Consider the following 27,057-nt stretch of genomic DNA (forward strand, 5'->3'; position numbering starts at 1 on the left):
GGTTTGTGGCAAAAAAAAAAAGAAAAAAAAAAGAAGAAAATGTGTTAGAGGAAAAAAACAAACATATAACCAATGTCCACTTTTATGAAGCAGAAAAATAAACAGCTCTATATGGCAACAAAAACAGACAAGTCCTCAATAGCTTCGTGTGGCAGTGAAAACACTCCCATGTCATCTGTTTCTATTGCAACAAAAAGAGACGTCTTCATGAACAGATTCAAAAGGTGACAGACCTGCATGTCCAACAATGAGGAACAAACCCTGACAGGGTAGTCTTGCCTCATAACCACCCTTAATTTTAAGACACACATCACACACAGTCAACAAATCTGGGTAAATGAACTTTAATGAACATGAAAATATCAAAGGCACAAACAGAAATACAAGCCATGAACTGCACAACCATCAAGTCAGAATATGAACCTTTCATGTAGTATACTTCATACATGTTCATGGCAAGGTGGGTGAGAAAACATCAACAACTGTAACTTTTCATCTGATCATTTATACATCAGCACTTCTGGAGTATTTTGGAGAACTCTGGATATGAAAAAGAGCATGACAATCTGGAGTTTGTTGAAAATTGGCACTGAACTGTCTCCACAACCTGTGTATCAAAGGGGGAAGGGTGGCATATTGCCCCTCACCATCAGACACCACCCTGTCCAAGTCCAGCTCAGCAGGGACCAAAGCTGACCAGTCAGTAGGCCACAACGCTTGGGTAATCACCCACTGCCATCACAAGTGACACTGAGCTGAATCCACAGCCATCACCCAAACCAGCATTAGCAATAATGCGTTCAGCAAGACTCCACTGGGTACATCTGTTGCTGATGACAATAACAGTGATGGCCCTGACTCTGAAAACCCTGTGACAACAGCAGTGCAGGATCTGTGCTGACTGGTGTCCCCAAGGCAAGAGGGTCCTTGTGGATACTGGGCACTAGGACTGCGACACTGTTGGCCTGAGCGTGGGCTGTTTGGGGGATTCTGGATAAGTAGCTAAAGAGCGGTACTATTACAAAGCTCAAGATGGGTGCTGGACTAAAAAGGGTTCCAGAACAATGCTGCCTGGTCCTGCAGAAACCAAGCCAGTACCACTCTGTAGGAGCATTGTACTTGACAGCAGCTCAAGTATGCTGAGCTCCCAAGAGGGAAGCCCTTACTTCATATGTATTGTAAGGAATACACTGATGTCAACATGGGCTGTATTCCCCACCTAATTTCTTCCTACACAGATGTTTTTTGCACAAAGTCAAATATGCATAGAATTACACTGCCTTCTTGTGCATTGTTCAACCCACAATCATTATTGTACTGTCTGTGCAATGAAACAGATCTTAACACAAGTGACTTCTAACCAGAGTATCTGCTTTACAACATCCATCTACAGGGGAAAAGGCTGAGTTGAGCTAAAACATCCAGATCTGTTGACAGTACAAACTGAGTAAAAAAAAAACAACAAAAAATGTATGACAGTTGTCAGATTTTATCTTTGGTTCTCATATTCCTGTTGTGTGCATTTCACGCACAAGTCATTTGATTTGACACACAAGTTCTGTTGGCCCAGGGAAACAGGAGTGGGCTTTTCCCCATCAATTCCCAAACAGTACTGCTTTGCCAGCTTAATGCAGTATCTATGCAACTATCCACTATGTCTATCGATGTCATGATATGCATTGGGGCCAATCTGGCTGTGTCCATTTCAATCATAATTCATGTTGCTCATGAATTATCTAAATGAATCTAAAGTGAACAAATGCCTAACAATATACCTGTCCTCTGAACACTGTTTGAACTAACCAACTCAGCAGTTTTTTGTGGGGATGACTTCTCCCAGTAAAATCCTATCTTCCCAAGTCTTACCTTAACTGTTCTGTCATGAATGAAATGTATCAACAAGGCATCCATATAAACACAGACATCAACAATACTTATGAAACAACTACAATGCCATTTTGCTCCAAGTTATCTCTTCATACCAAAACATTCATTTAGCTACAATTTATAATTTTACATTGAAACATTTAACCACACTAATTCTAGCATACACAGAACTGGGTCACATATCACATGCACAAGATAACTAAAGGAAATATGTTCTGTGTTGATTTCACTGGTGGGAATGTCGATCATTGCTGTGGGTCTCCAACCACATGGCTGTCCTGCGTGTGACAAGGCAGAGATCAGTGAGCTGTGAATGCAGACAAATTGCCTTTTTTTTTTTTTTTTTTTGTTAAGTGTTGTGAATGAGTTGCCTGATTGGCTGACTTTACAATTTTCTCATTAGTTACTGGGTTCTGATTTCTCATTGGCTGGTGGTTCTGTATTCTGATTGGTTGACATTTTTGAAGTTAGTAGTTCTCACTTTCTTCAAGTATGTAAGAAAGCACATAAGAAGGGATCGGGTGAAGGTCAGGGTTTGTGGATGGTGCACAGCAAACTGTCATGACATTTTTTTGTATTTTATTCCCACTTTATTTTATTTCACATGGAAACATCTGAAAGTTAGGGAAAAAAAATCCGCTCACTGCCTTCCAGTGACTTGTATGGCCACAAAAACCTCACCCTCTCCCACACACACTCACACAGCTTAACTCTGTTATAAGAGATTTTTTTTTTTTTTTTTTTGCTTTCAAACCTTCATAGGATGTTTTCATGTGAACTAAAAGTTGAAAGAAAAAAAACAAACTCTGCTCACTGCCTTCCGCTGAAGACACAGCCACAAAACTCTTCACCCTCTCTCCAGAACACACACGTTAATGAGGACCACACCACTACAGCTTTTGCATCAAATTCTCCACCTCGAGTTTTCACGACCTTGATAACAGACCTCTCCAAACTCGACTCATACCCTTCCCTGCACAACTTCCTTTTTTTTTTCTTTACACAGAATTTCTTGAGATTCTTTTCTCAGTTCAACACGAGTAGTCAATCAAAATCTTAGTCAAAAAGACCGACTCCACACTCACTCAGAGATAATGGAACTTGCGCTTCAGTCTCATTTTCTCTTCCCTCAATTCCAAAGACCGACTCCACACTCACTCAGAGATAATGGAACTTGTGCTTCAGAGATAATGGAACTTGTGCTGCAATCTCACTTTCTCTTCCTTCTTTCCACCAACCCTCAGTCACAAAATAGGTCACAATAATCATGCTCACTTTCACTGCCTCTAAACAACAGTCTGCTCTCTGCACAAGTAAAATCACCTAAAAATGATGTATTTTCATAAATAAACTTGGCACAAAAAAAAACAAACAAAAAAAAACCCCATATCAGAATCACACACCACGTAAACATTTTTTCATGCAGACAACTACCTACACACTGGCTATCAACACTAATTTTCAGGTTAAAAAAAGAATCTCTGAAAGATTAGAATGCAGACTTCAGTACAAACAGTGAAACGAAAAAATGTCAACACTTCAGTATTGCATACCAAGAGGTTATGCAATCATGAAATGCTTGCACCTAATCAGAAAAATGAAGATGTGTTTTACTGTTTAGCATAAGAAACATAATAAATGCAACAACAGTATTTTTTGAAAAAATTAGTATGTGAATGTGTGTTTATAAACAACATATGTATGTGTTCAGTATAATCAACTTCATGCACTTTCGTGTCTGCCTGTATGTGTAAGAGGAGACAACTTACTGAAACTAGTATCTTGACATCTGAAAATGAAATCTTGAACACAATTTCTTGTTCAGAATACAGTTTGTTGCTGCTTACATATATTATCAAGCAAAACACAATTACAAAACACTCACCATCTCAGTCAGATCTTGGGCTCAACAACATAACTACATCAACAACGCCCCAACTGGGTGAGCAAGCATGGTTTCCACAGGTGCACACTGTACCATGGAAGACTTTGGAGTCAACACTCAACCTGTTCCATGTTTCACTTCTACAATCATGGTAAAATGCGTCTCACCTCTACCATTGTGGTAAAAAGCATTTCACCTCTACCATCGTGGTAAAAAGCGTCTGACCTCTACCATTGTGGTAAAAAGCATTTCACCTCTACCAACGTGGTGAAAAGCGAACTTTGTAGTCCTGGGGAAGGGAGACCAGCTTGAAGCCACGGGTGAGGGGAGGTAACTTGCTGCCCTCTTCAGGCTGCAGCTTATAGTTCTGCAGGATTCCAAACAGGAAATGGAAGATGGTGTCCTTTGCTATCTTGTCCCCTAGACACCCACGGTTACCTGCAACATGACATGGAGGTCAATGAAATGACCTGTCAGTGTTCAGAGTTCAGTAAACCAATACTGCCATGCGAGGTATCATATGTGCAAACAATACCACCACAGCATAAAACTATATCAGTTGTACTGAATGAAATACTGATAAAATGAAACATACAAGCTGTATGAAAGGAAAATGTGTCCATGCAAACACAGCTTATCTGCTATGTTTAACACTTTAATGCTTTCCCTGTAATATTTTAACACGAGTTTTCTAAAATGGGTTGTGCATTTGGGGAGTGTATGGGAAGTGTTTTGATTCCTGTATGAGCCATTTCCACAGACTGCCACTGTACACTAAAAAAAAATCCTTGTGAAGTCTATGCAATGAATCACACACTGCCACTGTACACTAAAAAAAATCCTTGTGAAGTCTGTGCAATGAATCACACACTGCCACTGTACACTAAAAAAATCCTTGTGAAGTCTATGCAATGAATCACACACTGCCACTGTACACTGAAAAATCCTTTTGAAGTCTGTGCCAGGATCATTTCTTTCTGAGCCATATTTCTGGAAACTTATAGGAGGAACAAAAAATATAAATAGTGCACATGTTCAGCAAAACAACAACAAAATCTACACACAAAAAAAAACAACAACAAAAAACAAAAACAAAAAAAAAACTCAACACACACACACACACATATGGGTCACCATATTGCAAAGACTTTGGCAGTAATCCATGCAGCATAAATAGAAGTGGTGAGCAAAACGTTACAGAATTTTTTGAAGCTCTGTCATGCACTGAAGCCCCAACATGACTGTACAGATAACCCATCCTCCAACTTTCTGCAGAGCACAGCACACAATGCTGGGTCATTTCCCTTTAATCAATGATTGTCAGTGATGAAAACTGAAAGAAAGAGCCTCAGTAATCATTTCCCTTCAACTACATGATTGTATTTCAATGATGAAAACTGAAAGAAACAGCCTAAGTTATCATTTCCCTTAAGCTGAAATACTTGATTGTCAATGATGAAAGCTGAACTTGGAGGAAATGGAATTCACAAATCAAGTCTTGGATAAAGTCACCCACACCACCCCTCTTATTCAAAAGTATCTGTGAGGCAAAAATGTCAAACACCTAAAGCCGTATAAAAACATCTAAAATACACTGTTTAACAATAAACCATGCTGCATCAAATGCTATGACCCAAAATTGTTACAGCATAAAACTGTCCAGCATCTAAAATACACTGCACAATAATAAAGTATGCTTCAATGACAAGCTTACCAAAGAGAGTATGAAGAGGACAGGACATGACAAGCTTACCACAGAGGGAATGAAGTGGACAGGACATGACAAGCTTACCAAAGAAGGGGATGAAGAGGACAGGACATGACAAGCTTACCAAAGAGTGTATGAAGAGGACAGGACATGACAAGCTTACCACAGAAGGGGATGAAGTGGACAGGACATGACAAGCTTACCAAAGAAGGGGATGAAGAGGACAGGACATGACAAGCTTCCCACAGAAGGAGATGAAGAGGACAGGACATGACAAGCTTACCAAAGAAGGGAGTGAAGAGGACAGGACATGACAAGCTTACCAAAGAGAGTATGAAGAGGACAGGGCATCACAAGCTTACCAAAGAAGGGGATGATGCTTACCAAAGATGAAGGGGATGAAGTGTGTGGAACATGACAAGCTTACCAAAGAAGGGAGTGAAGAAAGCAGGACATGACAAGATTACCAATGAGAGTATGAAGAGGACAGGAAATGACAAGCTTACCAAAGTAGGGAATGCAGAGGACAGGACAGGACAAGCTTACCAAAGAAAGGAATGCAGAGGAGAGGACAAGCTTACCAAAGAAGGGGATGCAGAAGACAGGACAGGACAAGCTTACCAAAAGGAGGGGTTGAAGAGGACAGGACATGACAAGCTTACCAAAGAAGGGGATGAAGTGGGTGGGACATGACAAGTTTACCAAAGAAGGGGATGAAGAGGACAGCACATGACAAGCTTACCAAAGGGAGGGGATGAAGAGGACAGGACATGACAAGCTTACCAAAGAAGAAGGGGGTGAAGAGGACAGGACATGACAAGTTTACCAAAGAAGGGGATGAAGTGGGCAGGACATGACAAGTTTACCAAAGAAGGGAAAGAAGAGGACAGGACATGACAAGCTTACCAAAGAAGGGGATAAAGAGGACAGGACATGACAAGCTTACCAAAGAAGGGGATGAAGAGGACAGGACATGACAAGCTTACCAAAGAAGGGGATGAAGTAGGTGGGACATGACAAGTTTACCAAAGGGAGGGGATGAAGAGGACAGGACATGACAAGCTTACCAAAAGGAGGGGATGAATAGGACAGGACATGACAAGCTTACCAAAGAAGAAGGGGATGAAGTGGGTGGAACATGACAAGCTTACCAAAGAAGGGAGTGAAGAAAGCAGGACATGACAAGATTACCAATGACAGTATGAAGAGGACAGGACAAGACAAGCTTATCAAAGAAGGGAAAGAAGAGGACAGGACATGACAAGCTTACCAAAGAAGAAGGGAATGAAGAGGACGGGACATGACAAGCTTACCAAAGAAGGGGATGAATCTTACCAAAGAAGAAGGGGATGAAGTGGGCGGGGCAGGCGACCTGACCAGTGGAGGTGCTGATGAAGCGTTCAGGCAGGAAGGCCTGGGGGTTGGGGAAGAGCTGGGGGTCCATGAGCACCGAGTCCAGGTTGGGCACCACCACAGCGTTGGTGGGGATGCGGTAGCCGTGGAAGTTGACTTCCTTGAGCACCGAGTGGGCCATGCTGAAGGGGATCACATTGGACAGCCGCAACACCTGGACAGACAGGGCCACACAGCACTGTTAACTCTTCACACACAGCACTGTTAGCTCTTCACACACTCAGAGCACTATCAACTCTTCAAACACACACACACAGCACTGTTAACTCTTCACAAACACAGAGCACTGTTAACTCTTCACATGCAGCACAGTTAACTCTTCACACACTGCACTGTTAACTCTTCACACACACACACAGCACTGTTAACTCTTCACACACACACAGCACTGTTAACTCTTCACACACAGCACAGTGAACTCTTCACACACTGCACTGTTAACTCTTCACACATGCACAGAGCACTGTTAACTCTTCACACACAGCACTGTTAACTCTTCACACAGCACTGTTAAACCCTTCACATGCTGCACTGTTAACTCTTCACACAGCACTGTTAACTCTTCACACAGCACTGTTAAACCCTTCACACAGCACTGTTAACTCTTCACACAGCACTGTTAAAACCTTCACATACTACACTGTTAACTTTTCACACAGCACTGTTAATTCTTCACAGAGCACTGTTAATTCTTCACACAAAGCACTTAATTCTTCACAAAGCACTGTTAATTCTTCACACAAAGCACTGTTAATTCTTCACAAAGCACCGTTAATTCTTCACACAAAGCACTGTTAATTCTTCACACAAAGCACTGTTAATTCTTCACACAGCACTGTTAACTCTTCACACACAGCACTGTTAAACCCTTCACATGCTGCACTGTTAACTCTTCACACAGCACTGTTAACTCTTCACACACAGCACTGTTAACTCTTCACACACAGCACTGTTACACAGCACTGTTAACTCTTCACACACAGCACTGTTAACTCTTCACACACAGCACTGTTAACTCTTCACACAGCACTGTTAAACCCTTCACATGCTGCACTGTTAACTCTTCACATACACCACTGTTAAACCCTTCACATGCTGCACTGTTAACTCTTCGCACACACCACTGTTAAACCCTGCCACAGTTCCGTATTTCTATAATTTTACTTCCACAGCCCAGCAGACAGTTCATGTTTTCAGATGACCAACTGTAGAGGATATGATGCTGTGCCAAAATGTGCTCACTGGAAGTGTGACATTTGATAAAAATCAATAGTATAATTTTACCTTTGGCTGTTCTGACATGTGAAACTGGAATGTTTCTGGAGTGCATATGTACCCCTAAAAAGATAATCATGTTTACAATGTCTGGTCAGGGAACAATTTTCATCAGTCACTGTAGACATTCTGATGCAACACAGGACACAGTGTCAGCTGTAATTCTGCTCAACTGAGGAAATACAAGCACCTTTCCCCCTTAGTTTTAAAACACACTTGCACAGAGTAAACACCTGGTATGATGAAATTGTACAAATACAATCTTTTTTTAAAAAAAATATTGTATGAACATAAGTTTCTACAAAAATATGCATAATAACCTTGAGAGTTTCAAACCACATTTATTTTATAATCAAATATGTCTCCATCTTGTATAATGTAATAATTAAACCTTTGTCAAACAGGAAAATAGCAGAAATGCATTTGTGCATTTGGATGCAAGACAAAGTGAAATGACACAGGTTTGGGGAGTTAACAGCAAATGAACAAAGAAATATTAGTTTCTGTAGCTTGTTACAATGCACATTAACATGTAACAAAGCAGACATGTCCTGTGCTTCCTGAAATACAAACAAGTACCACCAAAACTGGTGTAACTTTACATTACAGTTACAAGGCTGATAAAACAAAATAATCTGTAGGAATGCCTTTGATGCAGTCCGACACACTGAAGATTTTTCATCACTGTGTTGATTGCAGAGCACAATTACAAAATGCTAAAAGTCTGACAAACTGCGCATTTGCCATCGTTGTGTCGAGTGCAGTTCATTCAGTTGAATGGACACTCTTCTCAGTTCTGCCCTGGATAAAAGCTCTAAGACCTTCCCACGAGGTGCCATTTCTGGACATGTCCAGGCAAAAGGGTCCACCTGATAACACCAACCCACCACCCACAACAGACATACCACCTGACAACGCTAACCCACCACCCACAACAGACACACCACCTGATAACACCAACCCACCACCCACAACAGACACACCACCTGATAACACCAACCCACCACCCACAACAGACACACCACCTGATAACACCAACCCACCACCTACAATAGACATACCATACCACCTGATAACACCAACCCACCACCCACAAGACACACCACCTGATAACACCAACCCACCACCCACAACAGACACACCACCTGATAACACCAACCCACCACCCACAACAGACACACCACCTGATAACACCAACCCACCACCCACAAGACACACCACCTGATAACACCAACCCACCACCCACAACAGACACACCACCTGATAACACCAACCCACCACCCACAACAGACACACCACCTGGCAACACCAACCCACCACCCACAACAGACCACCTGGCAACACCAACCCACCACCCACAACAGACACACCACCTGACAACATCAACACAACCCGCCACCCACAACAGACCACCTGACAACACCAACCCAACACCCACAACAGACACACCACCTGACAACACCCACCTCCAGCACCATGGCCTCCAGGTAGGGAACCTTCTTGCGGTCGTCAGCACTGAGTGGATTGCTGCCCTTGGCGAAGTTGGCATCGATCTCATCCTGGGCGCGGGCCTGAGCATCTGGGTGATGCAGCAGGTACAGCAGAGCCCACCGCAACGCCGCTGCTGTGGAGACCGTGCCGTGCCACAGGATGTCGTAGGCTGCAGCCTGCATGTTCATCTCTGGAACCAGCACCAGTGGTCGTCAATAATAGGCTGTGGTGGGGGGGTGTTTTGTGTGTTTCAGTTCTGTTGTGGGGATGTTTTGTGTGCCAGTTCTGTGGTGGGGATGGGTTGGTGGATGTTGTGTGTGTCAGTCCTGTGGTGGAGATGGGTTGGTGGATGTTGTGTGTGCCACTTCTGTGGTGGGGCTGGGTTGGTGGATGTTGTGTGTGTCAGTTCTGTGGTGGGGATGGGTTGGTGGATGTTGTGTGTGTCAGTTCTGTGGTGGAGCTGGGTTGGTGGATGTTGTGTGTTTGTTCTGTGGTTGGGGTGTTGTGTGTGTCAGTTCTGTGGTGGGGATGGGTTGGTGGATGTTGTGTGTCAGTCCTGTGGTGGAGATGGGTTGGTGGATGTTGTGTGTTTGTTCTGTGGTTGGGGTGTTGTGTGTGTCAGTTCTGTGGTGGGGATGGGTTGGTGGATGTTGTGTGTCAGTTCTGAGGTGGGGATGGGTTGGTGGATGTTTTGTGTGTCAGTCCTGTGGTGGGGATGGGTTGGTGGATGTTGTGTGTGTCAGTCCTGTGGTGGAGATGGGTTGGTGGATGTTGTGTGTGCCACTTCTGTGGTGGGGCTGGGTTGGCGGATGTTGTGTGTGTCAGTTCTGTGGTGGGGATGGGTTGGTGGATGTTGTGTGTGTCAGTTCTGTGGTGGAGCTGGGTTGGTGGATGTTGTGTGTTTGTTCTGTGGTTGGGGTGTTGTGTGTGTCAGTTCTGTGGTGGGGATGGGTTGGTGGATGTTGTGTGTCAGTTCTGAGGTGGGGATGGGTTGGTGGATGTTTTGTGTGTCAGTCCTGTGGTGGAGATGGGTTGGTGGATGTTGTGTGTGTCAGTCCTGTGGTGGAGATGGGTTGGTGGATGTTGTGTGTGTCAGTCCTGTGGTGGAGATGGGTTGGTGGATGTTGTGTGTGTCAGTCCTGTGGTGGAGATGGGTTGGTGGATGTTGTGTGTGTCAGTCCTGTGGTGGAGATGGGTTGGTGGATGTTGTGTGTGTCAGTCCCGTGGTGGAGATGGGTTGGTGGATGTTGTGTGTGTCAGTTCTGTGGTGGGGATGGGTTGGTGGATGTTGTGTGTCAGTCCTGTGGTGGAGATGGGTTGGTGGATGTTGTGTGTGTCAGTCCTGTGGTGGAGATGGGTTGGTGGATGTTGTGTGTGTCAGTCCTGTGGTGGAGATGGGTTGGTGGATGTTGTGTGTGTCAGTCCTGTGGTGGAGATGGGTTGGTGGATGTTGTGTGTGTTTGTCCTGTGGTGGAGATGGGTTGGTGGATGTTGTGTGTGTTTGTTCTGCTTCTGACAGGCTATGATGGAATGGGCAGAACCAGTGTAATAACTTAAGTGCAGTTCTCTGGGTGTGTGTGCATGTGTGCGCTCGTGTGTGAATGTGCACGTGTGTGCGAGTATGTTTATGTGAATGTGTGTAGTAACTGACATTCAATGAAAACAAAATATCATCTTGAAGTTTTGGTTGTTATATTCTACACTGTTAATGTCTAACATCTTATCAACTAAGATGGCAGACTTGAGGCAATATTATGTAGCACATGTATAATAATTCATTTGGGTCACATGTATATTCAGTCTGTACTTCCACCCCCAAAATACAGTTTAGAGTTCACAACAGATCCACCTGTCTACAACAGAAACATGAAACCAAAGATACACATACCGTAAAGTTCGGTCTATAAGCCACAACTTTTTCTCCCAGCTTCAACCTCTGCGGCTTATTTGAAGATTTTAATGATCCTGGGAGTGTCACGTTCTCGTCTATTCTTAGCTTCCCTTCAACTCACCAAAATCATGATTTCGGTCTATGAATTTTTGGATGAGCTTCAGTTTAGTGTGCTAACTGTTCACATTTTAAAAATCAAATCCACACACATTAAAACACTTCAGATCAGCATTTAGCTGTTCAAGCGCACACCCTCATCATGCCGAAAACGCGACGTAATGCCTATGATGCAGCCTTCAAATTGAAGACGATTGACCTAGCAGACAACAGTGCAAGAGACAAACTAGCAGCGACCTCCACCTTGCATTCATGTTCATCAAGTGAAAGTGAGGCTATGTCAGCGACAAGATGGCGGAGGAAGCTGTGCTGGTGCTCTCCAACTTGGACACTGAAGACAAAGACGAAGATTTCAGTGGATTCAGTGAGCAGAACGACGTTGAATAAAAGTGACTATCCCTCAATTATGGATCTTCTTTTCTTTTCTTTTTTTGTTTTTTGTTTGTTTGGTTTTTTTGTTGTTGTGACATTAGCTACTTATTTTTGCTTGTTTTTCTTTGTGTTGTTTCCGTTTGTGTGTATTTCATAACCTACAGTATTGACAGCTTTTCTGTAGTATCGGTATGTGTTCTGGTACTGGTCATAAGTGCGGCTTATAAGCCAGTGCGGCTTGTGTGTGTATGAAATTTAATTTTTTTCAAAATTTAGTGGGTGCGGCTTATACACCAGTGCACTCAATAGACCAAACTCTACAGTACTCATCAAGTCACGGATGCACTACACATACACATCTAGTCACTGATGCATTAAGCAGACACATCAATGATCAAGTCACTGGTGCACTAAACATACACATCATGTCGCTGATACATTAAAGATACACATCATGTCACTGATGCACAAAACATACACATCAAGTTACTGATACATTACACATACACATCAAGTCACTGATGCACAAAACATACACATCAAGTCAATGATGCATTAAACATAAACATCAAGTCACTGATGCACTACACATACACATCAAGTCACTGATGCACTACACATACACATCAAGTCACTGATACACTACACATACACATCAAGTCACTGATGCACAAAACATACACATCAAGTCACCGATGCATTAAACATAAACATCAATGATCAAGTCACTGATGCACTGAACATACACATTAAGCCACTGATGCATTAAACATATACATCAACTCACTGATGCAATAAACATACACATCAATGACCAAGCCACTGATGCACTACACATCAAGCCACTGATGCATTAATCTAAAGAGATGTTCCCGATGCCCTTTCATTTGTACCACTGGCCATTTATCAAAGCGTAGTTCCAATATCCTTTTTTCTGTCTATATGTAACCAAGCGCTATGCTTGCTTCAAAACTTGCCTCACGTACAAGCTGTATTAGCAGACGACTGTTTTCGCAACTAACCCGCGCGCAGACTGTGTGACACCACTCCCAGTTTGAACACAAAGCCGCTTACATCATTTTGTCCTTCTCGCCAGACAACCCCCTCACTGCTTGACCAGTGTCGCGGTACACTACTGGCTGAGCTGGAATCTGTGTTTCTGCTCCACTGTATTTGATTAATATCTCTATTGTCGGATCAGTAAACTACAAGTATTATATACTGGCAGAATTGTCACGATTCCATCTTTAAATCTATTCCATTTATGTTTGCCTACGTTAAACTGATTTAACGCAGTTTGTAATTTTCAGCGATGAGCTCGTTAAAACTGACCCTATTCAGGTGACTTAAATTAAGATTATATATTCATCTTAAATAATCAACACTTCATTTTATACTCATTATAAAGTAGGTGATGAGCTCTTTCCTTTTGCAACTTATCCGACGTAGATCGGTTCAGGAATCATTTAGAAATCTATCACTGAACACCTTGAAAGAAACACAGTTTCTCTCAGATTTGACCTGATCTGTGCTGATCTGCTTTGCAGCACACGTGATTGTCTTTGCAGTCCGCTTAACTTGCATAAGTTGGCACAGTGAGTGATGATTGGTCACTTCATACCTGGTCAGTCATCTGACCAGAGCCGCGCTCTCTCTCTTGCTGCGTCGCAAGCAGTGTGCGAGTGTGTGTCGTGTGTGTTCCCACAACGGCTGACATCTCGCTACGTGTCACTGTAAGTACTAGTGTGTAGAATGTGCTGATGATTTGTAAATTGTATTCTTCGACACAGTACTTGTGTTCATATGAGTATGTTCAGTTACTGCTTTGTTCAGTTAATTCTTTGTTCAGTTATTGCTTTGACATGTAGTCACAGCAGGGCTATGATTGATCTAAATAATTGCCATGTCGTCATACGCTTGGAGCAGTGTTCCATTTGATTCTTCTTAACGTCACAGTCAGTGACGTCTCTGGACACTGATAGTTTGTTCGAGAATATTCTAGTGAGTGCATATGACGTGTTCTTTCTCATTTGCTGTCACTGATGAAGGTTACAGTGTTTCACTGATTCCCAGTACTCTAAGATGTGTGTAGTATTCTGTCATGATCACAAGATAGTGTTGGATTAATATCAGTTACTGGTTAAAATCACCTGATATGTATCAGTCTCTTAATTGTAATTTAGTTATCAGGCCCTCTCCTATACCGCTTACTCCAGTATAGTGCTACATGATAAACTGATTCATTTGAGTCAATTTGACACAGTATAAGCTTTACCTAATCTATACTGTCAGTGTACTTTCACTAAATCAGCATAGCTTCAATCACTTTAACTGCACTATTCAAATGTATTAGAAATGTCATTTGATGTCAGTGTTTGGTCTTCACACATATGCATTACCAAATGGTAGTCTTTCCATGTAATATGTGTACATGTGCTTTACTATTCATTTGTGCTGACATGTTTGTGTCATTCCAGGCACTGTCTTCTCTTCTAATATCTTCTTCTTTTCATCTCTTCTCCATTATTTATTCTTCTTAGTTCTTTTCTTCATAACTATTGTAAATAAAACAATAGAAAAAACCATTTGTGACTGGCCTCTATATGTTCCTGGCCTGTGCGCGGGAATTCTTGTCTATCCTTACATTCAATCAATCATCATTTTGTCTTTTGTGCTGTCCCCTATTAGAACCACTCGGTTCAGTACCACGGCTACATATAAATAAAAAAAAACATAAAGGAGATTTTCAATCCCAAAGGCCAACTGATACCAGCTGCCATGGGGGGTTTGTTCCATATAAGTACTGTACTTCATCATGTCAGGGTTTGGTAAAGTGAAAAACCTTGGGAGCCCAGGAACTTTTACCATAATTCCAGGAGTTTAAGGAGGAAGGTGGCAGAATGGTTAAGACGCTCATCTGCCAATACAAGCAGTCCATGAGGGTCTGGGTTCAAATCCCACTCTCGCCCTTTCTCCCAAGTTTGAGTGCAATATCAAACTAAACACTCTCATTCAGATGAGATGATAAACTGATGTCCCGTGTGCAGCATGCACTTGGCACACTGCAAAAAGAATCCATGGCAACGAGAGTGTTGTCCCCAGCCAAAATCATGTAGAAATCCACTCTGATAGATACACAAATATATTTGCATGCGCTCAAGGCCTGACAAGCGCGGTGGGTTTTGGTGCTAGTCAGGCATCTGCCTAGCAGATGTGGTGTAGCGCATACAGATTTGTCCTAACGCAGTGACGCCTCCTTAAGAAACTGAAACAGTAGGGAGTTCTAGTCTGCCTCCAGGCGGTCACTTACATACTGCACATCCTAATCGAATCTGCATTGCTACATACCTGTATATAGTGTATACACAGGCACACTGAAGCTCGGACACACCACATTTCTTCTTGTTATCTGTTTTTTCTAGAAACACTCAGAACATCCTAAAGAACAAGAACAACAAACAAGCAGTGCGTCCTTTACATTTTCAAAGCCTCAGGGAAGCATGTTTGTCATAGCAGAAGCCCTGCATATTAATTATGATGATGATGATGATAATGATGCTGTTAAAATGACAGGATCAACAAACTCACTGTTTATGGTGCAGTCTGCAGTTTTATGATGATGATGTTGACGAATCTGTTAAAATGACAGGGCTAACACTGTTTATGATGCTGTCAGCAGTTTTATTATGATGATGTTGACAATGCTGTTAAAATGACAGGGCCAACACTCACTGTTTATGGTGCTGTCTGCAGTTTTCCCCTTCTTCTTGACACCCTCCTTCTCCTCCTCCTCCTTCTTCTTGCGGTCAGCTTCTTGTTGCTGTACGATGGCCGACAGGTAGTAGGACAGGAAGTCATCGGCCCGCTCTCCCGCCTCCTGCTCCTCATGAAGCTCACTCTCCTCGTTGATCAGCTTGCGGTAGATGTCCGCCATGTTGATGCGCAGGAACTTGGTGTCGAAGGTGTCCCCGATCAGGAACTTCTCAAAGGGAAAGAAGTTGGGCAGGCGGCAGTCACTGTACAGCTTGATGTTGTCGTTGAAGTGGGACACCCCTTCACACACTTTCTGGTCGCTGAACAGAGAAAACGCTGACTCAACAGACTGTTACTGACTGACTCAACAGAATGATACATAATGCATCTTTACTGAGTGGAGAGACACATTAATTCATGTTCACAACAAAATGGAAAAAAACACAACTGAAAAGCTATGAATCACTCAAAATTTTTGGATGAATTTCGACTAATGATGAACAGGAAAGAGAAGCTTCAGTCTGGATAAGCGAAAGAAGTTTTTTTTCATGACTGAGACAAATTTGGATCCAGACATTCAACAGGCCTTCTTTAGAAAATGACATTAAAAGGACTAAATACAGTTTATAATCATAATTAGGTAAAAACATGACATAACATTTGTCAGGTCAGAAGTTCTCCTCAGTTACTGATAACCATGTAACGACGGGCACAACAGCCAAGTGGTTAAAGTGTTGTATTTCAATCTGAGGGTCCAGGGTTCAAATCTCGGTAACTGCGCCTGGTGGGTAAAGGGTGGAGATTTTTCTGATTTCCCCGGTCAACATATCTGCAGACCTGCTTGTGCCTAAACCCCTTCATGTGTAAACACATGTAGAAGATCAAATACACATGTTAAAGACCCTGCAATCCATGTCAGCGTTTGGTGGGTTATGGAAACAATAACACGCCTACCCCCAGAAACGGTGTATGGCTGCATACATGGTGGGGTAGATAAACAAAGCAGTCACACAAGTAAAATGTTATATGTCTGTCTCAGTGTGTATGTGTGTGTGTGTCTCAAATCTGATTTAATGACACTGGAAACGAATGATGAGCACCCAATGGCAGCCATCAGTCAGCTCTACCCGGGTAGGTAGCCTGTTTTGCAAATGACCCCATGTTTATAAAGCACTTAGAGCTTGGTATCCGCCTAAGGATAGGCTCTCTGGTGTGGATACAAAAATACGAGCATGATCACAGACTTCTTTCATAGTTTCAAATAATAATCAATCCTGATGCACGCAATATACAAGATGCCACTCTTAACCAATACAAATATGTGAGCATGATCACAAGCTTGTTTCACAATTTCAAGTACTCATTATATAATCCTGATGAACACAATGCACACAATGCAACTCAACCAATAGGATACAAATTGTGAGCATGAATACTGACTTCTCTAACAGCTAGTACAAAATAATCCAGATGCAGGCAGTACACTACACAACTGTGAACCAATGTAAGTTTTTTGCTGACCCATAGTCTAAGCGATGGCCCACCAGCACACTGCACAGGGAGCTGTACATGGCTGACTGGATCAGGACAGACGGATCAAAGGCCGCCTGCTCCTCTCGCTCCACGGCAGCCATGAAGGCCTTGACCTCCTCCAGCAGCATGGGGGTCAGGCCACGGCCCTGCAGGTGATCCAGGGCCCCTTTGGTCACCTGCCGCTGCTCCCGCCCATGACGTCCCGAGGTGCAGATCACACCTGTGTAGAAAAAACAGGAATAAGGGGTTTTTTAAAATTCAAATCATTTCTGTCGACAAGAAAAAATCCACTTTTGAAAGGAAAATGAATACATTAGATGGAAAAAAAAACTCATTGTAGCAACATGATCTCTCTGGGAAGAGCAGCCTAAATTTCACACAGATAATTCTCTTGAAACAGAAATGAAAACATGGAACTGTAAGGCACTAGCACAAGTAAGTGGTGGCCAAACTTGTCATATCAAAATAATCATAAGATTTGCAGTTAATAATGGTACAATATTCTGAAAATTTCTATAAAACCCATGCATAGCAAACAGTTATTGATGCCAGTCAATCTCTGAGTACCAAGTTGAGACTATCTTACCTGGAGTCGTCTTTGTTTAGTTCGAATTTGTTACACACTAATACAGTGTATGTTCTTCACAACTTTTACCCCTCCAATTTTGCAAGGAAACAAAGCAGTTATAGAGGCCCACACCCCACTCACACTTTACCTTCCTTGTGATAGTAAAACCAGACAAATAAAGGCAGGCGAGACACAGGGAAAGAGGGATATATTCAGATTTATGATACACATCTTCCCAAAAGAGTACTGTATGTGCATATTATGTAATGACCAAGAAAAACAATGCACCAGTTGTGTCACTTTCAAGAGTGACCTTCAATCAGCAGAATAAGTTCTTCACAGTACAATAGTTGGAAGTCCCTTTGCTTTTGTCGTTCATGCAATCACTTACAAACTATCTAAAATGTTTCATTATTGTAGAGTACATTTCATTTGATATGTCATTATGTGTACACAATTATTATGCTAAGTGAATGCGTTATCCTACAAACTGGAAGCAAAATTGTTATCAGCTATGTTATGTCTGTTTCTGGGGCACATATCATTATCATTTTTTCCTCTTCTGATTTTGTCATTCTGACAGATAGGGTCTTTGGGGTCACCCTGGTGATAACAAGTTGATAATGATTTGCACCACCAGTTTTTTTGTTTTTTTTAAAGTAAGAATAAGTTTAAGTAAGAATAAGTTAATCATAAATTACATTGCTTATTTCTTTAGTGTATTCTGATTACGTGAAAATGACAAAATGTTGACTGGACCCACACTGTGAAATCACTCCACATACACTCACCCCACCCAATCAAACCTTACATCCTGCTTCTACATAATCCAGATACATAATATTTTATTATTTACCTATACTCAGTTACATACATTTCACCACTTACAAACATAAAATTACATTTACATATACTTACACAAATTTCGTAACTAACACTGAGACGATGGTGTCGTTTATTATCAATAATATTATTGTTTTTAAGTGCCAAATTTTGTGTCTGGCCGTCGCGAAGATTTTCTATTTTAAAATTCAATGAAGCATGACTGAGTGGTTGAATGAGAGCACTCACCATAATGGAACAAATCGCAGTTGAGAATGTCAGGCCTCCAAGCAAAGTTGGAAGCATCGTCAATGAAGGCTTCTTTGATTTTCTGAAAACCATTGATGACGATGACAAGCTGCCCTGCCAGCCAAAAACTAAAAACGTCGCCATGCTCTCCACGCAGACGACGGAAAAGTGCCGAGAGATCTCCTTTTACAATCAACGAATGCGCAAAGCCAGGCCAAACCCATTTCGGGCATGGAGGCAACCCAGACGGGATGCGAACCCAGAGGTAAAGAATAATAAGAACTATCAGAAACAGAATCAAAAAGTTAATGTTCCGATTTGCCCACAAAACAACACCGTCAGCGAACTTGCTAAATGTGAACGCCATGTTGAATAATGCGCGACATGGCTAGGGTAAGTAACTATGGAGAAAATTTGATTTCACGATTGTCGACCTTAGTTTCAACGGGGAAAAACCAGAGATAAATATATCATAATCATATCAATATTAAGGCGTGTAGGCCTGATGAGGACTTTTGCCTGCTTGAAGTGCGGAAGAAAAGGAGACTCCCCACAACTTAAAGGCAGCTGGTCCAGACAACATTCCCTATCGCCTCCTGGTTACGCCTGGACTGAGCGTATCGATACTCCCCGGCCCGGTGTCGATACTCCCCCGGTGTCGCTACTCCCCCGTGTCGATACTCCCCCGTGTCAATATACCCCCGTGTCAATACTCCCCCGGTGTCGCTACTCCCCCGGCGTGTCGATACTCCCCCGTGTCGATACCGGCTCGGTGTCGATAATCCCCCGAGTCCGGATACTCCCCCAGTGTCGATACTCCCCCGGTGTCGATACTCCCCAGTAGCCTATCCGGATACTCCCCCGGTGTCGATACTCCCCCGCGGGCCGGGTGTCGATACTCCCCCGGTGTCGATACTCCCCCGGTGTCGATAATCCCCCGTGTCCGGATACTCCCCCGGTGTCGATACTCCCCCCGTGTTGATACTCCCCCCGTGTCGATAATCCCCCGGTGTCGATACTCCCCCCGTGTCGATACTCCCCCGTGTCGATACGTGTCGATACTCCCCAGTATCGATACTCCCCCGGTGTCGATACTCCCCCGTGTCCGATACTCCCCCGGTGTCGATACTCCCCCGTGTCGATACGTGTCGATACTCCCCCGTGTCGATACTCCCCAGCATCGATACTCCACCGTGTCGCTACTCTCCCGTGTCCGATACTCCCCCGGTGTCGATACTCGCCTGTGTCGATACTCCCCCGGTGTCGATACTGCCACGTGTCCGATACTCCCCCGGTGTCGATACTCGCACGTGTCCGATACTCCCCCGGTGTCGATACTCCCCCGTGTCCGATACTCCCCCCGTGTCGATACTCCCCCTTGTCGATACTCCCCCCGTGTCGATACTCCCCCTTGTCGATACTCCCCCCGTGTCGATACGTGTCGATACGTGTCGATACTCCCCCGTGTCGATACTCCCCCGGAGTCGATACTCGCACGTGTCCGATACTCCCCCGGTGTCGATACTCCCCCGTGTCCGATACTCCCCCCGTGTCGATACTCCCCCTTGTCGATACTCGCCCCGTGTCGATACGTGTCGATACTCCCCCGTGTCGATACTCCCCCGGTGTCGATACTCCCCCGTGTCCGATACACCCCCGGTGTCGCTGTCGATAATCCCCCGTGTCCGGATACTCCCCCGGTGTCGATACTCCCCTCGCGTCAGTCGATACTCCCCCGTGTCGATACTCCCCGGCCAGTATCGATACTCTCCCGGTGTCGATACTCCCCTGGAGTCGATACTCCCCCGTGTCCGATACTCCCCCGGTGTCGCTACTACTAGTACCCCGGTGTCGCTACTCCCCCCGTGTCGCTACTCCCCCGTGCACAGTGCGCGCCGACGGCGCGCTCGCGTGTGTGGTTCAGTGTTGTTGTTGTTTTCTTCTTCTTCAGCCAGTTAGCGTCTTTTAGCCACAAGTGTTATTTGACAAAGACAGGGGGGAAGACGGCTACTGGCCAGGGAAAAGTAACTGTTCACGCATGTGAGTTAGTTATAAGTGTGTGTGTTTGACGGATAATTATTACTGGTGAAATTTTGTTTAAAAAATGAGATTGCTGAAAAAAAGAGACATGTGGTTTGAGTTCGATCCAGTTTAGCGAGGTCATCGGTAATAATGATAATAATAATAATGATATTGTACTGATATGTACACTCTACGAGTGACAGAATAATCAAAAAGATGATTTCAGTGGAGAAGAAATACTCAGTGATGACGGAAACAGCCCATATATGCGCCTTACATGAACAATACATATACAATAGTGCAGTACACCATATGACAGCACATGAGGACATAGAAGTGAAAAATAAAATTTATGTACACCGACACAATACTACCATTTGCAATATATTCCTTTAAGTTACGAATACACGCACTTCAGTTATTGTCTATATTCAACAGAGATATGCTTTTTGGCAGCACCACGTGCCCAACTGTCATCTTCAAGAGTGATAAATTCTGTACGACACGACTGTTTTCGTTTAAGTTCGACTGGGCTGGATGTAAAAGCTCATTGACATCAAAGTGGTATGATATATGTTCAGTGCTTTTCTAGTGGCACAGAAATAATAGAAATAATGAAAATTAGCCAGTAGTTTGAAGGATGGGAGGTGTCACCTGATTTGTAAACAGGGACAACATTTGCTCTTTTAGATGCATTCGGGAAGTAGTTTTTGTCAATACATCGATGATTGCAATTGGAATGAACTTCCTCTTTCGTTTCGTCAAGTCTCCACACTCAGCTCTTTCAAGTCTGGCCTTAAAACCCACCTCTTCCCAAAATAGCCTCCCTTCCCTGCCTCTTCCTTGTCTTCAGTTTCTCCAGTTTTAGAGTTATGCTTGACTTTCTCCAGTTTTAGAGTTATGCATGTTGATTTGTCTCTGCACAAGATTCAGCGCTATATAAATATTATTATTATTATAAAAAAAAGAAGAAGTATGTAAATGTGTTCATAATAGCTGAAGCAACTAGTTTAAGAATTCTGCTGTCTGTTCCATCCAGTCTGCGAGTTCTTGTTTGTTTTGATAAGACAGTACTTCAAATAATGTTATGGGTGGAAATGTAATTTACTAGAGCTGTTTTTGTGAGAAAATATATTCTTAAAAAAAGGTCATTTAACTGTGTGTGATATGTGGTAATAACATTTTTTGGCTATTGTGCAAACGTATATATTTAGCTGATTCAATAGAGAGGTCTTTGATTATGGTTAATTTTGACGAAAATTGTATCGTGAGTTGATTCTGATTTTGAGTTCTCTTTTGAGGACAGTAAATATCGGTAATATTTCTTCATTTGCCCATCTGTTGTGAGTTATTTCATTGCTTTTGATTTTTTTTCTTGAGAGAGAGAGAAAGAGAGAAAGAGAGACAGAGACAGAGAGACAGACAGACAGAGAGTTCTCTGAGTGCTTTGCCGCTGAGAACAAAATGCATTTCATCTTCTTTCAATCGTTTATAGACGGGACATATCAAACATATCAAACCAATGTACATGCAAACGATAAACACCCAGCAAGTTGTGTCTCTGCTTCACACCATACGACAATGGTGACCTACCCTCCACTGAGTTGTGTCTCTACGTCACACCACAGGACAATGATGACATACCCTCCAGTAAGTTGTGTCTCTACGTCACACCACAGGACAATGGTGACCCTCCACTAAGTTGTGTCTCTACGTCACACCACAGGACAATGGTGACCCTCCACTAAGTTGTGTCTCTACGTCACACCACAGGACAATGGTGACCCTCCACTAAGTTGTGCCTCTACGTCACACCACAGGACAATGGTGACCCTCCACTAAGTTGTGCCTCTACGTCACACCACAGGACAATGGTGACCCTCCAGTAAGTTGTGTCTCTACGTCACACCACAGGACAATGGTGACCCTCCACTAAGTTGTGTCTCTACGTCACACCACAGGACAATGGCAACCTACCTTCCAGTAAGTTGTGTCTCTACGTCACACCACAGGACAATGATGACCCTCCATTAAGTTGTGTCTGTACGTCACACCACAGGACAATGGTGACCCTCCATTAAGTTGTGTCTCTACGTCACACCACAGGACAATGGTGACCCTCCATTAAGTTGTGTCTCTACGTCACACCACAGGACAATGGTGACCCTCCACTAAGTTGTGTCTGTACGTCACACCACAGGACAATGGTGACCCTCCACTAAGTTGTGTCTGTACGTCACACCACAGGACAATGGTGACCCTCCACTAAGTTGTGTCTCTACGTCACACCACAGGACAATGGTGACCCTCCACTGAGTTGTGTCTCTACGTCACACCACAGGACAATGGTGACCCTCCACTAAGTTGTGTCTGTACGTCACACCACAGGACAATGGTGACCCTCCACTAAGTTGTGTCTGTACGTCACACCACAGGACAATGGTGACCCTCCACTAAGTTGTGTCTCTACGTCACACCACAGGACAATGGTGACCCTCCACTAAGTTGTGTCTGTACGTCACACCACAGGACAATGGTGACCCTCCACTAAGTTGTGTCTCTACGTCACACCACAGGACAATGGTGACCCTCCACTAAGTTGTGTCTGAACGTCACACCACAGGACAATGGTGACCCTCCAGTAAGTTGTGTCTCTACGTCACACCACAGGACAATGGTGACCCTCCACTAAGTTGTGTCTCTACGTCACACCACAGGACAATGGTGACCCTCCACTAAGTTGTGTCTCTACGTCACACCACAGGACAATGGTGACCCTCCACTAAGTTGTGTCTGTACGTCACACCACAGGACAATGGTGACCCTCCACTAAGTTGTGTCTCTACGTCACACCACAGGACTATGGTGACCCTCCACTAAGTTGTGTCTCTACGTCACACCACAGGACTATGGTGACCCTCCACTAAGTTGTGTCTCTAAGTCACACCACACGACAATGGCAACCTACCTTCCAATAAGATGTGTCTCTACGTCACACCACAGGACTATGGTGACCCTCCAGTAGGTTGGTTTAAACAGTATTTTATTTGGAACATGTCACAATACAACACAGATATCGATGAACAGGACAACAAGAAAATCTTATATAAAGTCCTGTCCTGACACATGTACATACTGAATATGTGACGAATGTCATCATAACTAGAAGACGTGAACATACACGAGTTCTGAACAAACCTAAGCTGAGATATAAATAAAGTGAAGAAAATGAATAATAAACGAGTGGTGGAGGAAGAAGTCAATAGAGAGAGAACGAGAAGCATCAACGCTGGGGCACAAGCACAGCAAGACTTAACTTGGCCGACAAACAAAGCGGCGAAGGCCAACCGTCCCGCGGAAAAAAAAAGAAAAAGAAAAAAAAAAAGAAAGAAAAAAAGAAGGCAAGCACGCCATCATGTATTCATATCATGAGCTGGCAAATGAAAGGGCAGCACTCTTTCAGGCACATACACTTACATATATGCATATAGACAGGATATTACTCATCGTTATAAACCTTTGAATTAGATGCATGCAAACATATATGGGTATAATTATGTATATGTACACACATGCCCATCCACACACACACACACACACACACACACACACATCTATATATACATATGCATATGTATATAAATATATATATACATACACATACACACATATACATATACATAAAAAGAGGGAATTGTCTGAATTAGGGATCGAATCGTTCGCTTTGAGTAATAAACTTATGAACAGTTTCAAAGATGCTGACATTTATCTCAAGACTAAAGGAGGTGTTACCAAATAGTAAGTTATGTACAGTGATATGTTCTTGTGGGAGATTATGAATAGTGTTTGCTCTATGTATGTTGTGGTTCGGGCAGTGCAATGGAAAATGCTCAGCTGTCTCTTGTGGAAAACTGCAAGCACAGGATGGGTCATTCTTTATATGTCTGTTATACAGGTCAGAGTTTAATTCGCTCATACCAAGTCTCAGACGACGGTGAATGATTTGTTCTTTCCTTTTACCCAGATAATAATATGGTGGGACTGTAGTGTCTGTAGAGGAAAGGTAGCGTTTCAGTTGGCTGAGAGACTGAGTCTGTTGAACAGAAAGAGAAAGGGTGTTCCAAATAGCCGTGGCTGAAGGGAAAAAATATCTGTTGTAAATGTCAGTGTGGTGTGGAGGGACGATTCGTTCAAATGGTCTTCGCCTGTGGTATGGGTTCACTGTTGACACGAGAGGGGGCAATAAGTGGGTAAGGTACTGAGGACAAATATTGTTGATGATTTTAAAGTACATTATTATCTTATGTCTACGACGCCTTTCTTTTAATGAACAGAATCCTGATTCTGCAAGCAATTTATCGTGGCTAGTACCACGTACGGTACCAGTGATAATACGCAGTGCGTCTAAGTGTAAGTCTTCCAACATTTTACATTGGTACTGTGCGCAATTGTCCCAGATTATATCAGCATAGTCAAAGATTGGGACGATGAAGGATCTATACATCGTTTCCAGAGCCCCTCTGGTCAGCTTGTAATGAACGAAGACAGTTGATCAGTAACCCAGCCTTACTAACGATACTATCTATGTGGTCACCCCACCTACAATTACTTTGCAGAATGACCCCTAGGTGCTTGTGTTGATTGTGTTGTGGTAAATTGATACTTCCAAAAGTTAGGTCGTAGCATTCTACGTTTCCCCGGAATAGATTTAGTAGTTCTGTTTTAGATTCATTAAATGTAACTTTCCATGTATTTGCCCAAACGTCTATTCTATTTAAGTCAGCTTGCAGGGTTTTTCTCGTGGCAGGGCTTCTCATTGCAAGAGACATGCTCGTGTCATCAGCAAATAATTTGATATCAGAACTAATACTACAGACTATGTCATTGATATAGACTAGAAATAACAGAGGACCAAGAACAGATCCTTGTGGTACACCCTGAGGAAGTTTTAACTTAACTGACTGTGCACCTTTGATTAGAACTGACTGGTACCTGTCTGAGAGATAATCCCGAAACCAAACCAAGAGTTTGCCTCTGATACCAGCAGCTTCCAGCTTAAGTAAAAGGCCCCTGTGCCACACACGATCGAAAGCTTTAGATATAAAAAAAATATTGACTGAACAGGAATACTTTTATCGTAGTTATTTACTAAGTTGTCATAGATAATAAGAAGTTGGTTGATTGTCGAGTCACCATGAATAAACCCTGACTGTGCTTCCGTAATCAGGTTGTTGGATGTAAGAAAGTTATAAACATATTTGTACACACATCTTTCAAAGACTTTTCCTACACAACTTAAAAGGGAGATCGGCCGATAATTAGTACATTCGTCTTTGGTTCCTTTTTTATGAACTGGTGTAACATTAGCTGTTTTCCACAGCTGTGGAAATTTGCCTTCGTCCAAGCATCGGTTAAAGAATGTGCTGAGTGGAGCAGATATGACATCAACTGAAGCGACTAATAATTTGTTATGAATTAGGTCAGGGCCAGACGCCTTTTTTGTATCAAGGTTATCAATAATGGTTTTCACTTGAAGAGCTGTCAGTGTTATTTCTTCTATCTGTGTCGATTCGTTGAAAACTACGTGTGGAAGAGGATCGTCAGTATCTACTAATTTACACTGGTCTATAAAAAATTCATTAAATATGTTTGCTTTATCTAGACTGGAATAATATGTTTTTCCGTCCAAGGTAAGTGGAGGTATATTATCAGAATCTATACCTTTTTTGTTAATAAATTGCCTAACTATTTTCCACCAATCTCTTTGTCTAAACCGATCAGGATCTAACACTTTGTCACTTAGCTCATTGTAATACTCTAACTTCCTTTTCCGTACCTTATCCACTACTTCATTTCTCACATTCCGGAAACTTTCCCAGTCACCATGTTCGTTTGTTCTCTTGGCTTTTCTATGGAGTTTATTTCTTTTCTTAGTAAGTCTTTTTGATTCGTTATTGAACCAAGGAGCATCTTTGGGGCGTACTGTTACAACTTTACATGGCATGCACTGTTTTGCTGCTAACAAAAATATTTCGGTAAAAGGTTCACAAGCATCATCTACTGTGTTATTC

At 42.8% G+C, this 27,057-nt stretch overlaps 1 protein-coding gene across 1 annotated transcript; it reads right to left on the reverse strand.

Moving 5' to 3' along the window:
* Positions 1–328: 328 nt before the first annotated feature.
* On the reverse strand, positions 329–19,363 carry LOC143283082 (cytochrome P450 2C25-like). The gene is made up of 6 exons (XM_076589122.1): positions 18,965–19,363; positions 17,314–17,545; positions 15,772–16,112; positions 9,635–9,849; positions 6,816–7,047; positions 329–4,210 (listed from the first exon to the last, which is right to left on the reverse strand). The coding sequence occupies exons 1-6, from the start codon at positions 19,329–19,331 to the stop codon at positions 4,029–4,031; spliced, it is 1,569 nt and encodes a 522-aa protein (XP_076445237.1). The 5' UTR covers positions 19,332–19,363; the 3' UTR covers positions 329–4,028.
* Positions 19,364–27,057: the final 7,694 nt, after the last annotated feature.

This window comes from Babylonia areolata, chromosome 6 (genome assembly GCF_041734735.1).
Source record: "Babylonia areolata isolate BAREFJ2019XMU chromosome 6, ASM4173473v1, whole genome shotgun sequence".
Taxonomy (NCBI): domain Eukaryota; kingdom Metazoa; phylum Mollusca; class Gastropoda; order Neogastropoda; family Buccinidae; genus Babylonia; species Babylonia areolata.